General features: G+C 46.8%; 1 protein-coding gene across 1 annotated transcript in view; it reads right to left on the reverse strand.

Moving 5' to 3' along the window:
• Window positions 1–17,826, reverse strand: part of DCC (DCC netrin 1 receptor) — a 591,220-nt gene that overhangs the window by 8,775 nt on the left and 564,619 nt on the right. The window contains exon 23 of the mRNA XM_015428299.1: window positions 7,750–7,962. Within this exon, the coding sequence (XP_015283785.1) occupies window positions 7,750–7,962 (213 nt within the window). The remainder of the gene's footprint in view (window positions 1–7,749; window positions 7,963–17,826) is intronic.

Genomic DNA, 17,826 nt, shown 5'->3' on the forward strand with positions numbered 1-17,826 from the left:
CAGCAACCTCCCCTGGGATGAAAGGGCTGTGCAATAGGGAGAGAGGGTTTTAGTCACGTGGGATCCTTGGGCTTGGCCCATATATTAAGTGTTTTAAATTGTTTTATTGCTGTTTTATCGCACTGTGTGCCATACTCTTGTAAGCTGCCCTGAGCCCGCAATGCGGGGAGGGCGGGGTATAAATAAAATAAAATAAATAAATAAATAAATAAATAAAGGAAAGGAAAGGAAGGAAGAAAGGAAAGAGGGGGGAGGAAGGGAGGAAAAGAAAGGAAGGAAGAGTGGAAGGGAGGAAAAGAAAGAAATAGTACTAATTGGAAATTGAAGAATTGACAATACTATTATACTGCATAGCCACAGGAGGAATTTAATATAGTGCGGCTTTATTTCCTCCATAAGGATATGAAGCATTTCACTAGCTCATTCACTGGACAATATATAGCTGTCAGATGCAAACGCTGGCTAGCTTGTAACTACTAGAAGGCCTCCTTGAGTATATTAGATGAAACTCGCCTTAGAGTTCAGCTGCCCTGCACACCTGGCACACAGAGAAGGGAACCCCCCCAACAGGTGTAAACTTTCCCACCTCTTCCTCAGTCTCCATGCCACAAAAGGAGCATCCTTTGCAATATTGTTTATGCATCATGGCGCATGTTTCCTAGGAAATATTCAGCCACTAAATAATCACACCGTAACAGAGAGCTGCAAGCAGAATGTTGCCAGGTTCGATCAAAGTTCACAATAGGCAGTGCAAGAGTCACAGAGCTCATGATCTGCCCCAGCCTAAGGAGCCATATTCATATGGGTTAAATGCTTGCGCTATGATAACAGGGAAAATGTTGAATATGTGAATGAAAGTTCAAACAGAAAGTGCCAAAGCAGGACTACAACCGAACAACAAGGAGACAAAAGCAATGACCACTGGGGAGTCACACAACTTTAAGGCTGACACTGAAGAAGCTGAAACTTTTCTATTTTCTATTCCTTGGTTCCATCATCAACCCAAGGGGAGACTGTAACCAATTGAGACTGGGAAAGACAGTGATGAAGGAGCTAGAAAAAATCATTGAGAGCCAGTTTGGTGTAGTGGTTAAGTGCGCGGACTCTAATCTGGGAGAACCGGGTATGATTCCCCACTCCTCCACTTGCAGCTACTGGATGACCTTGAAAAAGCCATAGTTCTGACAAGAGCTGTTCTTGAAAAAAAGCAGTCTCTGTCAGAGCTCTCTCAGCCCCACCTACCTCACAGGGTGTCTGTTGTGGGGAGGGGAAGGGAAAGGAGTTTGTAAGATGCTCTGAGACTCCTTTGGGTAGTGAAGGGCGAGCTATAAATCTAATCTCCTCCTCCTCCTCTTCTTCTTCTGTCATTGGCAACCACGATGAAGATAATTCATGGCATAGTACTCCCCATTACTATGTATGGGTGTGAACGTTGGACAATGAAGAAAGGTGACGGGAAGAAAGTTGATTCCTTTGAAATGTGATGTTGCGGGAGAGTTTTACGGATACAGTGGACTGCCAAAAATACCAATAAGTGGGTTCTAGATCAGATCAGGCCTGAGCTCTCCCTAGACGCTAAAATGACTGAACTGAGGCTGTTGTACTTTGGTCACAGTATGAGAAGACAAGAGTCCTTGGAAAAGACCATAAAGCTAGGAAAAACTGAAGGCAGCAGCGACAGAGGAGGACCCAACAGGAGATGGATTGACTCCATCAAGGAAGGAGTTCACCACAACTTGGACAGCGTATAAACCTCAGGGCTATTTTTGGGCAGGAATGCACAGGAACGGAGTTCTGGCTGGCTCCCAAGTTGGCCATGCCCAGCAGGAACTCATTAGCATAATAGGCCACACCCAACAGCAGGAACTCATTAGGAATGACTACAATTAGGGGTATGTGGCCTAACATGCAAAAAGGCCCTGGGTTTTGACAACAAACAAGGTAAAGGGAATAAGAAGCAAAAGGTGGGTGTGGCTGGATGACCACACTTCTGGTAACATGGGGGTGTGGCCTAATATGTGCATGAGCTGTGCTGTCAGGGTGTGGCCTAATATGTGAATGAGCTGTGCTGTCAGGGTGTGGCCTAATATGCTAATGAGTTCCTGTTGTTGGGTATGGCTTATTATGCTAATGAGTTCCTGCTGGGCTTTTTCTACAAAAAAAGCCCTGATAAACCTTAACCCTAACTACCCCACTTATGAAACATAACCCTGGTTTCTACTCCCCCTTGACTTTCCTTTATTTATTTATTTATTTCATTTGTACCCCACCTTTCATGCCCATAGGGACCGAAAGCAGCTTACAGTGTTCTTCCCTCCTCCAATTTATCTTCACAACAACCCTGTGAAGTAGGCTAGGCTAAAAGTGTGTGACTGGTTCGAGGTAACTCCATTTTATTTATTTATTATTTTATTATTTCATTTATTTGGATTTATATCCCACCGTACCCCTTAACGGGCTCAGGGCGGGTTCCAACAGTATAAAAATACAATGCAATTAAAACCACATCAAAACACAATATAAAATAATGTGACTCATATGTACCATACAACTCTAGTAAAAATACCCAGATACCTCAGTGGTTGATGGTATTGGAATTTAAGGTTTTTTTTTTTTAAGAGATCTTTAAGATTTAGGATCTCAGGATCCAGGCTACAGATGGAGGCCGAACTAAGGAGGGGGACGCCTGCTACCTCAACCAAAAGCCCGTCGGAAGAGTTCCGTCTTGCAGGCCCTGTGGAATTGTAATAAATCCTGCAGGGCCCTGATCTCACATGGGAGCTCATTCCATCAGGTCAAGGCAAGTCAGACGTCCCTGGGGCCGGGGACCACCAAAAGATGTTGGTTGGTGGACCTCAGTGCCCTATGAAGCTCATATGGGTAGGGGGGGAGCTTCCATGGTACGAGTTGGGATGTTGGTTGGTGGACCTCAGTGCCCTGGTCTCCCATAGTCCAACACTCTTAACCATTATACCACACTGCAGGGGTCATTTCATAGAAAAAGAGGTGCAGGAGCTCATTAGCATAACTCATTAGCATAACTTATTTGCATATGCCACACCCCCTGACATCACCGGAAGTGTGTCAGAAGGCAACACCCACTGCTCAGGCTCCACTGGACTTTTTTGGATGGCTAGCTATTGGGGGGGGTAATGTGCAGGTCTGTCCTTGCAGAGGAGGGAGAGCTTGTACCTGAATAAAACCTGGTCTTAAAGGTGCCACTGGACTGTTTTGGACTGGGGGAGGGGCTCTGCAATTTACCTGGCTGCTTCTTGCACTGGCTGAGGGCTGCTGGGAGCAGGGGGTGGGGCTTGTTGCATGTGCCCGCCCCCTGGGTTCTTTACTGCCGGAGCTCCGCTCCTGTGCGCTCCTACAGGAAATGACCCCTGCCACACTGGCTCTCTAGCACTGCCTTATAGCATTGCTGAACTGATACCCCACAGAAAGGCAACGGACGTGCTCCTAAGGGTATAAGTGAGCAGGGATTGATTACATTTCAGTTAAGCAGAGGCGACCACCCAGGTATCATATAAGGAAAGATTAAGTACCAGTAGGAGTTAGTTAAAAAAGATCCTCTTTGTATGTTTCAGGATTTGCTAGCTTTGGTGTGCCATCAAAAGAGGATTATTTAGTGATGGATAGCAGGTGTTTGAAGGGGAAAGCATGCTGGGGTTTCCCCCCCCCCCCCCCAGGTTTTAATGGTTTTAACATATGATTGTAGTATGTATGTTTTAATTTGCTAGCCACCGTGGTGGCTCTTGAGAGGGTAGAAAGCCTGGTGCGGCTCTGGGCACTGTGGTGGTGGTAGTGTGTGTGTGTGTGTAGGATTCAGGTTTCCCTTCTGGGTTGTTTTTGCAAGTGAAAACAGCCTGGGGCAAGGGACGTGTGTGTGTCTTTCCTTGGGTGCTGATTGCACGGCATTTAAAAAATGGTAAAGGTAAAGGTTCCCTTGCAAGTAGATAAATAGGTACCACTTCGGTGGGAAGGAAACAGTGTTCCGTGCGCCTCGGCGTCTAGTCATGCTGGCCACACGACCACAGAAATGTCTTCGGACAGCGCTGGCTCTGTGGCTTGGAAACGGAGATGAGCACCACGCCCTAGAGTCAGATTCGACTGACTTTCGAGGAAGGGAAACCTTTACCTTTACTAATGAAGAATTCTAGGTTGCACGGAGAGGTGGCTGTCCATTCCTGGTGGCTGTGACATTACGCAGACTCTACTATGTGATAACTTCGCCACACTGGATCCAACCTCCTTCCTTTCCATTGTGGGGAGATGATAAAAGCTGCTTTGCTCTCTGTGGCTTTGGAGCCGTTTTAAGCGGCTTGTGATTTGCCCGGCTTGTTAATGAATCGGCGTCGATGTCCGTGCAGGCTCTCCAAAATCTCTAGTCGATTTCTTCAGGAGGGCAACCGTGTTGTCATGAGGTAGAAGAGCTGCATTCGGGTCCAGCAGCACCCTAGAGACCAACAACATTTTCGGGGTATAAACTTTTGAGTGTCAAACCTCCCTTCATGAGATTGTTCAAATGCCTATTTCTCTCTAAAGAACAGAAAGCAGCAGGGAATCTGTTTACCTGCCTGAGGGGTCTTAGTAGAAAGCAGTTGATTTCATCTTGTTAACTTGTTTTAAGAAAAATTCCCAAGAAAAGTAATTTACCGGGCGTCTGTGTTTGGGTAGCTACAGTTAGCCTTACAGTCTGTTGCGAAAGAGGCAGCCGCCGCCGTGTGGTTCATACTGCAGGCTGGGAAAAGCTACGTAGAAATATGGGGAGTGTCCTTTCCTGTATCATTTCCAGTATCTTATTTATTTATTATTTATTTATTCTTGGGATTTGTATCCCGCCCTACCCATGAGGCCCAGTTTCATCTGCTTGCTCTCTGTCTCCAGAATTCAGTCCAGGGGTTTCTTCCTCTGTCATCTGTAAATCTGAGTATTGATGGTGCTTGCTAGTAGTTTGGTGTCGTATCTATATTCCTATAAGCATGTAAGAGACAAAGCTCCCTTAATCAGATACAAAACTTTGACTCTCGGAAGCTTACACCCAGTAAAATCTGTTGGTCTTTAAGGTACTACTGGACTCATACCTTGCTCTAAGACTAGACAATGTCCTGGGGAAAAACATGTACCCATAACACTAGACAATTAGGGCACCCATCAGACTGTTGAGGTAGAGATTGACACTGCACACTGTCCCATATCTTCCTATTTTGCTCAGCAAAGTTTGAAGCCTTCCTAAGGCTTAAGGAGCCATTTCCCAAATCAAACAACTCTTATGCTGAAGGAAGAGTAACTCAAGTGGGAGGAAGGCCCCTTATGCCAGAAGAAGGCTTTAAATTTTGATGAGCAGAATGGCAGGGACACAGGCCAGGAGGAATCAGAGGGCGAAGCAAGGATGCATCACAAGTCCCTGCAGCATAACTATGTCCCATGTTTGCTTAGGGTTGCCAGGTCCCTCCAGGCAACTGGCGGGGGAGGGGGGACTAATCAGGAGCAGCAGGGAGGCCCATCAGATGTACAGCGATGTGTCTATGTCACTGCCCACATGACCTAGAAGTGATATCATCACATTCAGGATGTTGGGGTGGCGGTCAGATATTTGGGCAAAAACTCTATGGTAAATTTAGCTTCTACCATACAGTTTTTGCCCAAATGCCACAGTGTCTCCTCAACATCCTTGATGTGATGATTCTGGGTCACGTGGGCAGTGACGCAGACACATTGCTGCACGTCGGATGGGTCTCCCTCTTTTTCAGGGAAAGTTCCCCCCTGCTGGCCAGCTGATTGGTGGTGGGGAGGTGGGGCCTGTCAATGGGGGACCCCCACCTTCACTGGGGGGTCTGGCAACCTACGTTTGTTTCATGCTGCAGGGAGCCACAATTAGCTTCCTGCTGCCCAGACAGTCACATGGTGAAAGAAATTTATATTTGCACTGCAATTATTACAGGAAGAACTCACAAGAAAAAAAACAAAACATTGGACTCCTGTTGCTTGTTGGCTGGGAAGAAGTGGATAAAAGAGAGCGGAAGTGAGAGGCTAAAGAGGAAGATGCTCTGTGGCTTGGACAGGGAGCCCCAAGCTCCTGAGGAGAAAATAACTGAGTGTAATAAAGCTGTTGCTGAGAGTTAAGCTTAGGATGAACCTTGTCTTGTCCCATCCGCTTCATGCAGACTTTGCCAACATGTATGCGACATCCCCCAACTTTTGAGCCTGAGTTTGCTTTGAACTTATGGGGGCTTTCCAAGATTGTGAGACTAGTGCTGTCTGACAAAGCCCATTGTTCTCAGAATGAAAGATCTGTGGCCTTGTGAAAGGCCACAGCCAGCCTTCCTTGCTAGGAGGGATTGCCAAGAAATGAATGGAAAACCAGTGGCTTCATAAGCAATGCCTCTTTCTACCTCTCTGTCACCAAGTCCAGGTGTCTGTGCATTTCAATAATTGAATGGTTGGTGTCAAGAACATCTAAATCAAGTAGAAAAAGAAATAATTTTAAAACTGATGTCTGCTTATAACGAACCCCTTGCTCTTAAGTCGAGATGTATATAAGTGCCGTCAAACTGTACGTGACTTATGATGACCCCATCAGAGGGCTTTCAAGGCAAGTGAGAAGCAGAGGTGGTTTGCCATTGCCTTCATCTGCAAAGTCTTCCTTGGTGGTCTCCCATCTATGTACCTACCTTGTTTAGCTTCTGAGTTCTTACAAGATCAGGCTGTACCATGCCACCTTCCCGCTCTTGCTGAAGTAAATACCTTTTAAAATGTTCCCTTACCCTTTTCAAGTACCTTATTGCAGTTACAATCACGGGCTGGATATCGTGGGGGGGAGGCATGGCTAATTGCCCCGGCGCAGTTTGATCAGCGATTACGCGATCAGACGCGCCGGCGGCACACCATGGGTCCTTCCCTCGGCACCGGCGGGTAAACGAGGGACCGGAGGGGCAGTGAAGGGTGCCGGCGCAATCACACCACGGGCGTCTGGAGGCAGCCCATGGCAAACGTTTACTAGTACCTTGGAGGTACTAGTTTTTTAACGCGCATTGTCGGCGGTAAGCCATGGGTGTGCTCCACTTCCCAGATGTTGGGGTGTGATCGTGCCCGGATAATCCGCCCACCATCCGTGCCTCTCCCGCAGCAACTTTGCTGTGTGACCGGGGCCTTTGAAGATCTAGGGGGACTTTTTCACTGTCACATAGGATGATAAGGATAATAGTGATCTTGAAATACCTACTCTGAACCGGGTGAATCCCAAGTGGCCACAGACAGGTAGTGACTGGAATATTATCATGGAAGGCCAGGGCACTGTAGAAGCTACTGATTTTTCAGAGAAACGGAAATTCCCCTATTCTAAAGAAACACATCCTTCAATGACAGCTGTCAAGTCACAACAATTCAAAGCCTATATTTCTGAAAATAAAGAACTTTGGCTGAGTGACTCAGTGCTCCAGACGGGGTGGTGACAGCCCTTCAAAGCCTCCTGTCAGGGCAGAAGAATTTTTTTAAAAAACCTTACCAGTGCCACAAGTGTGATGACGTCACTTCCAGGGAAAACCTGGAAGTGACATCAGTTGCTCCAGGAACTGCCAGAAACTCTGCAGTTTATCATAGCATTTCTGGCAATTCCCAGAGCTTTCCCCGGAAGTGATGTCACTGTCGAACAACATGGCTTGGCAACTCCAGGTGGTGCACACTCTGGTCTCGCCTTAGCTGTGACCCTAGGTGTGTGGGCACCAATTCTGACAACTACCTTACCTGTTTGAGATAAAAGTGGTGTATAAGGGACTTTCGGTTCTATTGCACTCATTGGTGGAGGTAGCAAGGGATTGGCAAAACTGCGGAGCGGATGTGTAGGTCGGACACATGCGGTTGGAATTGTCCTGCTGGGCGCATCCTCGCTGGTGGGATGTTCGGGCTGGGTCTGTGGTAACATGGTTGTCTGCTGAGGGGCTGGTGCTTCGTTCACGGCTGCGAGAGAATCAGAGGGAAGGAAAGGTGTCGGTAAGTCATAAGGACATAAGAAGAACCATGCTGGATCAGAACAATGGTCCATGCAGTCCAACATCCTGTCTCACACAGTGGCCAAGCAGTTCCTTCGAAGGGCCAACCACAGGACATAGAGGCTGAGACCTTAGTTAGAACATCAGAAGAGGCCTGCTGGATCAGACCAGTGGTCCATCTAGTCCAGCATCCTGCCTCACACAGTGGCCAACCAGTTCCTCTGGATGACCAACAACAAGGCATAGAGGCTGAGGCCTTCATAAGAACATAAGAAGAGCCCTGCTGGATCAGACCAGTGGTCCATCTAGCCCAGCATCCTGTCTCACGCAGTGGCCAACCAGTTCCTCTGGATGACCAACAACAGGGCATAGAGGACCAGGCTTTCCTAAGAACATCAGAAGAGCCCTGCTGGATCAGACTAGTCGTCCATCTACTCCAGCATCCCATCTCACACCATGGGCAACCAGTTCCTTTGGATGGCCAACAAGAGGGCAGAGAGGCTGAGGCCTTCCCCTGATGTCGCTTCCAGGCTCTGGGATTCAGAGGTTTAGTGCCTCTGGATGTGGAGGTACCCCTCAGCCACATGAGTTTTAAGAAAACATGCATTTTTAAAAAAAATATATCCTGCATAGCCCTTCTTCTGTTCCTTGCAACTTAATAAGGAACAGGAAATCACATTAAGAGATATGGGTCATATAGTTCCTGTAACCCACCTTGAGGCCCAGGGATAATATCAGATACTACACAAAATACTGAAAATACTGAAAAACAACAAATCATCACGAACATCCTGCAATTAACGCTTCTTAGGAATAGAAGGTGACATCTACAGCTGGAGAAATTCTTAGCATTATAAGGGGTGCGGATGTGTAGAAGGTTGACCAGTGCATTTCAAAGGGTCCCCTAGAACAGAACACAATATTCTTCTGTGTACTACAATACACCTCTGTGCCTGGAGATATAATTTTCATTACCCTTTAGTAATATTCTCAGTGGACACTGGAGCAGGTTTTGACCCACAATGCAATTGCTTTCTTGTTTGCAGTGCCTTACTCATCACCACTGGAATTAATGGCAACCCTTCATCTACATGGGAGCAAGTCAAGGGGTGAATTTTGGTAGAACGGTGGCAGGGGGACAAACCCTGCTCTTGATCACACTGTGTCAAAGGAAAGGTGGATTCCCCCCGCCCTGCTGTGTTCTGGACTGCAGCCAGCACTCTTTGCCCCTTAAAACTCAACTGGCGATATTTGAGAATCAAGCCAGCCCCAATCAAGATAGCTGACCTCTTTCTTTATTGTGTGTGTAAAGTGTTGTCAAGTTACAGCTGACTTGTGGTGACCCCATAGGGCTTTCAAGGCAAGTGATTAAGCAGAGGTGGTTTGCCATTGCCTGCCTCTACAGAGTCTTCCTTGGGAGGTCTCCCTTCCAAGCACCAATGCTGCTTAGCTTCCAAATCTAAGGAGATTGGGCTATACTATCCCATTCCATATCCTTCTTCCTTTATACTAGAGACTTATCACTAGAGCGAGATGGCACCCAGGAACTGGGGGAGGGGGAGGGTGATATTTGGTTTTGGTAGCTATTTCTGAACTAGGGTTGCCAAGTGGGACTTACCCTTCTGGCAGGGGACTCCAGTTCGGCTCCCGGCGTGCTGCATGCACGTCACAGGGAAGTGACGTCATGACACCGGGCATGCTGGGGAAACCATAGAGTTTTCCCTTGTATGGCCGTCGCCCCGCCCCCAGCGTGCCCGGCGTCATAACGTCACTTCCCTGTGACGTGCATGCTGGGGCCCGATTCCCTGGCATTGGGGAATGGGCCTCTGGGGCGGGGGGGTTTCCGCCCCCCCCCGGAGGGATTTGGCAGCCCTATTGTGCTTCTTAACTTTTTGCAGTAGAAGCTGGGCCTTCAAAATAAATATTTGTTAAAAAATCAGCACAAGGCTACACACACAACAACCCTATCGCTGTTGCAGTAAGCTGCTTTTAATGAGACCTTTACGGCTTGGCTTTGGCCCATTCATTCCCGGCTGTAGGAACTGAAAACTGAAATTTGCTGCACTGCCCACCTGAACCGTTCTTAACTGGTTTTACCGTATTAATTTAATGTCTGATATTTATTAACTGAATTATTTTAAGATTGTATTGGAATTTATTGTTCTGATCTGCCGTGAGCCTGCTCAAGGGAAGGGCAGGATATAAATCGAAATAGTAAAAATAAAATAAAACAGCCATTCACAAGGAGGACAGAGGCACGATTTATTACAGGGGGGATGCATGGTATACAGCTTTAAGACATTATGGTAACTGGATCTGATGAGGGCTTTTGACAAAGAGCCTGCTTAATTAATTCCTGCTTAAGCTACCACCAAGTCCATTTGTCCTCCAGACAGCTGTAATATTTGGTTTCCCAGAGCTGTCAATGCCTGCTTTATTATCCCGTGTCCTGAGTCAATTCTTCTGTGATTTGAATCCGCCACATCAACCCGGCACATATAAATTGAGGCTATTCCATCATCTGGAGCTTTGTTTAGGGAAGAGGATCCAGGAAGGCAGCTCCTTCCAGCCTGCAAAAGAATGCCCAATACTACAACAGGCACATGAACCCAATGGGCACCTCTACCCTAAAGTAGGGATGATTTTTTGAATTTCTCACCCGCGCTGACTGAAAAATCCTTGTTCCGATTCGGTTTCTTCCCTGTGATAATTGAACTCATGATTCGTTTCAAAGTGCTGGTTCTTACCTTTAAAGCCCTGAATGGCCAGGGTCCAGCCTACCTCAAGGACCGCCTCTTCCCGTATGTTCCCCCAAGAGCGCTGTGATCGGGGAGTCTCGACCTCCTTGAGGTTCCGGGGCCCCGAGACATCAAGCTTGTCCTAACCGAGGCCAGGGCGTTTTCGGTGGCAGCTCCTACCTGGTGGAATGAGCTCCCGGTGGAGATCCGGGCCCTGCGGGACCTTGTACAGTTCCGCAGGGCCTGCAAGACGGAGCTCTTCCACCAGGCTTTTGAGTAGGAGCCGCCGCCGTCACTATACCACCATTGTGACTCGACCCTACCATCCAACTTATCTGGGAGGGGGGTAGATGCCGCCCTGATGAGGAACATCACTCCTGGCGCTCACGCTACTACAACACCGGCCGCCAATGAGGGACACTGTGCATCTTGGGAAATTTAGTGAACTGTAGAGCACCATTTTAGCTTGTATGTATTTAATGTTTTAATGAATCTATATTTTATTCCGGCATCGCCGCTTGTTCGCCGCCCTGGGCCGCTTGGGTAGGGCGGGATATAAACCCCAAGTAAATAAATAAATAAATAATAATAATAAAAATCTTCCTACTCTTTTTTGAGAGTGACCATGCTGGTCTGCAGCAAAAGAGTGAGCTTTGAGTCCAGTAGCACCTTAGAGACCAACAAGATTTTCGGGGTATAAGATTCAAGGGTCTAAGCTCCCTGTGACAGGTATCTGACAATGGATGATTTGACCCTTGAGGGACCTTTGACTGAGTCACAGCCCCTCCCCAATCATGTCCACTGTATACATAAACTGCATATGAAAACTTGCACAGCCGGCACACACAATACACAAGGAAAAGCGACTGAACTGAACTGAAACCACTGATCAATATATAAACGGATGTTTAAAAAGAGGCAAAGAATATTAGCCCATCCCTACCTCCAACACAAATCATGAGACATTTACTTAGAGTGATAGTTGAACATATGCACTCGAAACAAAACAAAACCCCCAAAGCTGATTTGCCCGTGAATTTACATGCCACCATTTTCACTAGAACTCCACTTTGTACTAGAGCGCCAAACTGTTTCTGGCTCAATAAATTCTAGGAGAATCCACAGTTCAGAGACAGAGCTTGAGCTTTGCATGCATGAAGTCCCAGATACACTTCCGGATTTCTTCAGTTAAAAGATCCCGGTAAGTCATGGTTGAGGTCTTGGAAAGCTGGTGGTGGTCAGAACACAGCACAGGCCGCATCAACACGTGATCCGATGCCATAGCAAGGCTGTTCCTTATATGCTCCTTTCATAGTGTTGCCAATCTCCAGGTGGTGCCTGGAAACCTCCTGCTTTTACGACTGATTTCCAGACTACCGAGGTCAGAAGATGGCTGCTTTTGGAGGGTGGACTCTATAGCATTTTACCATGCTGTGGTCCCTCCCCTCCACAAGCCCCACCCACCCCAGGCTCCACTCCTCAAATCTCCAGGGATTTCCCTGTCTAGGTGTGGCAACCTCACCCTTTCACTTAGCAGCAGCCTGTGCGTTCAATGGCAGCAGTAAAAAACGAAGAACATGTTAGTTTTCTGTCCCCCGTATACCGCAATTGGCCTCTTTGGACTGCTGCCATCATATTTAGGATGAATGTGGAAGTATAAAGATAGATAAGCCAACTGGAAGAGGTTGCTGCACACAGCATAATTCCCGTTTTTCTCCCGCCCTGTGTTTTGCATCCCGGCTAGCAATTACGGGTCAATTCTCACAGCTTAGGAACGTCCAAGCGAGTGTCGTCTTAAGCACACTGCCGAAGTGTGGCAGCCATACCTTCAGCCAGCCACCTGGAGAGAAGCGCAAGTTCAGTTCAATTTTCATGTCCATTTGTTGCTTGGTTACAACTCTGGCAAGGGCAAGGACTGTGTCAAATTATTGCTCCCTCACATTTATTCACATCAGCGGGCTTCATTCGCCCAAAGAGGAAAAAGTTAAATGCTCGGGGCCTGTACCTAAGGTACCAGTGCCGTAGGAGCGTCACGACTTGATAATGAGCCATCATTTCAGCCGACAGACCACTATTTATAGCGGGACTATTAAACGCAACAACTTTTATTGCAGATAGGACAGTGATAGAAAATATGAGGCCATAAAAATGTCACAGTATAGTTATAACATAACAGATCAATATCAGAGCTGGGCAAAACTCCCTATGTTCCAATTTGGAATTAATCGGGCGGCGGTGTGTGCGTGTGAATCCTGATGAACTACATAGATTTTTTTTTCTCCTCCGTAAATTAATTTTTTTAAAAGACCAGGCTATCAAAGTCCAAAAGCACATCTGAAGACATTATCAATCTTGAGCCAGAGCCTGGAGGCCTCTGCGAAATCTGTGCCCTAGGGATGCTAACTTCCAGGTGAGGCCTGGAGTTCTTCTAGAATTACAGCGGATCTCCAGATTACAGAGCTCAGTTCCCCTGGAGAACACAGCAGCTCCAGAGGGCAACCTTTATGGTATACCAGAGGTCATCAGTGAAATCCTTCCCCAGGTTCCCCCTTCACAGCCACTGTCCCCAAATCTCCATGAATTTCCCATGCTGGAGTTGGCAATCCTATGAGTGTTCACCCTGCCTCATTCCCCCTAGAAGATGCATATCAGAAGCAGGAAATCAGACCACATATATAATGGAAGAAGATTAGGGAACATGGAAATCTTGGGTACTTCAGGCTACAGGTGTGACAGAACTCACCTGAACTTGCTAGGGAAAGGGCTCTGGAATACCAAGCTATTTGCTGAATCACTGGCAAATGGCTGATCCGAATCTCATAAAACATTATGATAACCACTACAACTCCCTCCCTCTATCCTTTAAATATATGTCAGACCCCCCCCCAGAACTACATTTCCCAGGATGTACTACAGTTCTGTTATGATGCTGCAGTAAAGCAAACCAGGCCTCAAGGAAGAGGGACGGGAGAAGAGAAATTCTTCACATGCCCAACAGCTGGCTAGTCACCTAACTGCCATGTCTACAAGGAATACTGGAATGTTTGGCTGACATAACACTACACCCACCTCAAAAAAGAAAAAGAAAAAATGCTGTTAAGTGACCTCCACACCTAGGAGGAGTGAATGGAGAGTCTCAGTCTTATTTTGACATGTTTATTGCTTTACAACTGCTGACCTTATAAACTTAGCTTCTTATTTAGTTTGTCAGGGCATACCTTAAAAACATCTTCATCATGCTACATGTTAATTTGTTGTTCGGCCCCTGCCTATAAGCTAGAACCTTACTTTCCATTCCAATATATTTGAAAAAGTGTGTGTGAACACGAAAGCTCATACCTTGAATAAAACTTTGTTGGACTCTAAATTTGTTCTACTGCTTCAGACCAACATGGCTGACCACCTGGATCTGCCATGTTCATTAGCATGGGGCCTAGAGTTGCCAACTCCAGTTTGGGAAATTCCTAGAGACTTCAGATGGAGCATGCACTGCTGTCACACCTCCCTTTGCCCCGTTTCCATTGGTCAATTTCCCACTCGAAGCCGCGCGGCTGCATTTTGACCCGCGGCTTCGCCTGATTTCCCCCGCGGTTTTGTGATCCTCAAAACAGGATCACGAAACCGCAGGAAAAATCAGGAAAAACCACGGGAAAAATCGGGCGAAGCTGCGGGTCAAAATGCGGCCGCGTGGCTTCGAGTGGGAAATTGACCAATGGAAACGGGGCAAAGGGAGGTGTGATGGCGGTGCAGCTCCTTGTGCGAAATCAGCCAGAGTTTTGACAGTAAGGAGGGCCTGATTTACATGCAGCAAACCAAGAGGGCTCTAATTTGTAGTGGGCAGTGATGATGCTATAACCTGGTGAGAGACAAGAAGCTACCGGAAGTCTCTCCTGACCACTGGAGGCTTTTGCCTTTAGCATTGCTGCAGTTCTATTGGACACTGTAACTCTGCATGCAAGATGATCTGAAGAAGAATATTTAGAAAAGAGGAGAATAAGAAATCCGGAAATCTCTTTATCAACGTCACTTTATCTGAATAAATTTGCAACTTCTACTCTACATTCTCACCACTGAGCCTGGTGTTCTTTTTGTGGAATGTCTTTGGACCTTTTGCATGGACTTATATACTGTTTGAGCAGTTTGCCATTTCCTGTTTATGTATTTAGACTGAAGAGCTTTGCTCTCATACTTAATTGGGTCGTCCCATGGATGTTTGTTACTTTTTCTTTATTCTATTCATGCTTTCCTGTGGGACTTCCTCTATATAGCTGATTCATCCCGGGACATGCACAAGTAAAGGAGGATTTTATATATTTCTAGTGGGCTGAAGGCTCATAGTGCCTGATGCTGCAAAATCCTATCCAGTGGCTGCTTGAGCATGGATTTGGCCAACTTACCGACACATCAGAGCAGATTAAGGGCTGGATTCAGTCCCTGCTGCTCTTCCCTCCTGCAACCGGATGACGGCTGCTGTTGCAAGTGACAGCCAACTGGGACCACACACGGCTGGTGCCAGCTGCTCCATGGGGTTATGGAGTGGCTGGAATCATGCCCGCACAGCAGTCTGTGACTTTCACATGCCAAAGAAACACGCATCAGAATCACAGTGACTGTACACAAAGCAACAATGAATGAAAATGTGGCTGTTATTATTTTCCTAAAGATTAAATATGTGTTTGTTTGTTTGTTTTAGAAGAAAAGAAAGATTCTCAGGGTGCCAAGCCAGGTTAAAAAAAATTGTGCGTGTTTATGGTATGATCTCAGCTACTTGTAATCCACAAAGCCCTACAAATGAGAGACCTGTCTTAATATTATTAAGAAAATGATCTGAATCCACTGCAGATAGAAAGCTTCTTAATACCTATGTCAGTAGGAAGATCTGGGGCTGAGTGATCTCATCACTCGTTGAGTAGCAAAAGTCCCCTCCCAAGACACCAAGAGTTCATCCTTTCACTCTCTGCTACCTATACAGTCAGAACTGACTGTTGAGCTTTGACTGGTAGAGTCACTGCTTTCTCCAACACTGCTGTGCAAAGGAGGTCTCACTGGTATGAAACCTCACCAAAAGTGTACAACAGAGGGCTTTTCTGCATTTGGATTTTCCTTGCTTGTAAGTTCCTGTTTCTTCCTTTTCTTTTCTTTTCTTCTTTTTCCCCACATGTGTTTTCCACATGAGAGCCAGTTTGGTGTAGTGGTTAAGTGCGTGGACTTTAATCTGGGAGAACCGGGTTTGATTCCCTACTCCTCCACTTGCAGCTGCTGGATGATCTTGGGCAAGCCATAGTTCTGTCAGAGCTGTCCTTGAAGGGGCAGTTCTCTCAGAGCTCTCTCAGCCCCAATTATCTCACAGGGTGTCTGTTGTGGGGAGGGGAAGGGAAAGGAGTTTGCAAACTTCTCTGAGACTCCAAGTGAAGGGCAGGATATAAATCCAATCTCCTCCTCTTCTTCTTCTTCTTCCTCCTCCCTCTAGTGGTCGATTCGATATTACATAGGTTTATGTCCAGCATATCTCTCTGCAGATCTAAACTGCAAATTTTCATGCTTTACATAAACCAATGTTCAGGTGGGGTGGCTGTGTTGGTCTGAAGCAGCAGAACAAAGTTTGAGTCCCGTGGCACCTTTAAGACCAACAAAGTTTTATTCAAAGTGTAAGCTTTCCTTTGCAAAACACACTTCTTCAAACCACTAGAGAGAGCAAAACATGGGCAGAACTGACCCCCCCCCCCGAAGAAACAGGAACTTACAAGTGAGGAAAATGGGAATGAGGCAAAACCCTGCATGGAATCTCCAGGCATTGTACAATAATAACTAACCATTACAATACCTCTCCATGGGCTCAGATTTCACGCCATGTCCCTGGTGAGATGCCAAATGGTTCTACCGGTGTTCCCTCTAAGCTGAGTTAGTGTGAGCTAGTTCACAGTTTTTTAACCTCTGGCTCACACATTTTTGTCTTAGCTAAGGAAAAGTGGCTCCAGAGCAAGCTAACTCATGCAGTGGCCAAATCACTCACTTACAACTTTAATACCAGTAGCTCACAAAGTAGAATTTTTGCTCACAAGACTCCATGGCTTAGAGGAAGCACTGATTCCCACTGGGGTGGCCATAAGGAATTGCTGTTGTTTCCCAGAATTGGATGGTCCAGTCCCAAGGAAACAGGGGAGGCGTATAGAACAGGTATGGGTCAGCCGCTCCAGGGAGGCAAAGGTTAATGTCTGTTGCAAATGCAATAAAAAGACGTCAGTGGAGTGGCTTGGACGAGCCAGAGTGCCCACAGATGTGCTACTAAGCTCTGCAAATGCACACCTGCTGTTTTGGGAGTGCCTCTCTTCCAGTGGTTCTCAAACTCTCCTGGCCAATGCTGGGATTTCATTATGCAGGCTGGCGTTCGACCTTATGGAGCGTTAGACAGCTACTGCCTTGAATGCTTCTCTAAAGCCGGAGAAGCTAAGGATTAAAAATGAAAGCTGACATTGGAAGCACAGCAGGCACACATCTGGACTCACCATCTGAAGACTTAATGATGCAAAGCAGGGTTCTTTACACCCCACCCTTAGGCGCAACTGAAGATTGTGGAGGGACCGTTCAATCACATTAGAAGAAGTAGACCTGAGTTGTACATCTTGACTGGGAATTGTTTTAAGAAAATGCTGTGCGAAGTGAGGATTTAGAGAGGAGGCAAATCATGATGGAATGTGCAGGAAGACCCAAGTTGAATGCCAATAAATAAGCCGCTGGGAGAGTGTGGCGGCTGAGACTAGGAGTCCCCTGTCCAGATATCTATACATTTAATAACGATGTGTGGCTCCCATCTGTGGATACCTAAATCTGTGGATCAGGGCCACACCAATGCTAAACAGATTTTCCTGCAACCTCAGGGGACTCCCCAGGTTTGCAGAAAAATGTGAACTCAAAATAAAACATATCGGGGGAGGGGAGTTAAATTCCCCCTAATACATTTGCATTGTCTGTGCACGCGCAGAATGGAGCGGCTCCAGTCTGGCTGGTGATAGATGCTGGCAGTTGCTCTGGGCCCGGCCTTGGCATCAGAGGATGGGGGCAACTGTCAGGGCTTCTATGCCCTGTTTGTTGGC

Source organism: Gekko japonicus, unplaced genomic scaffold (assembly GCF_001447785.1).
Source record: "Gekko japonicus isolate JY-2015 unplaced genomic scaffold, Gekko_japonicus_V1.1 scaffold614, whole genome shotgun sequence".
In the NCBI taxonomy this organism is placed as follows: Eukaryota; Metazoa; Chordata; class Lepidosauria; order Squamata; family Gekkonidae; genus Gekko; species Gekko japonicus.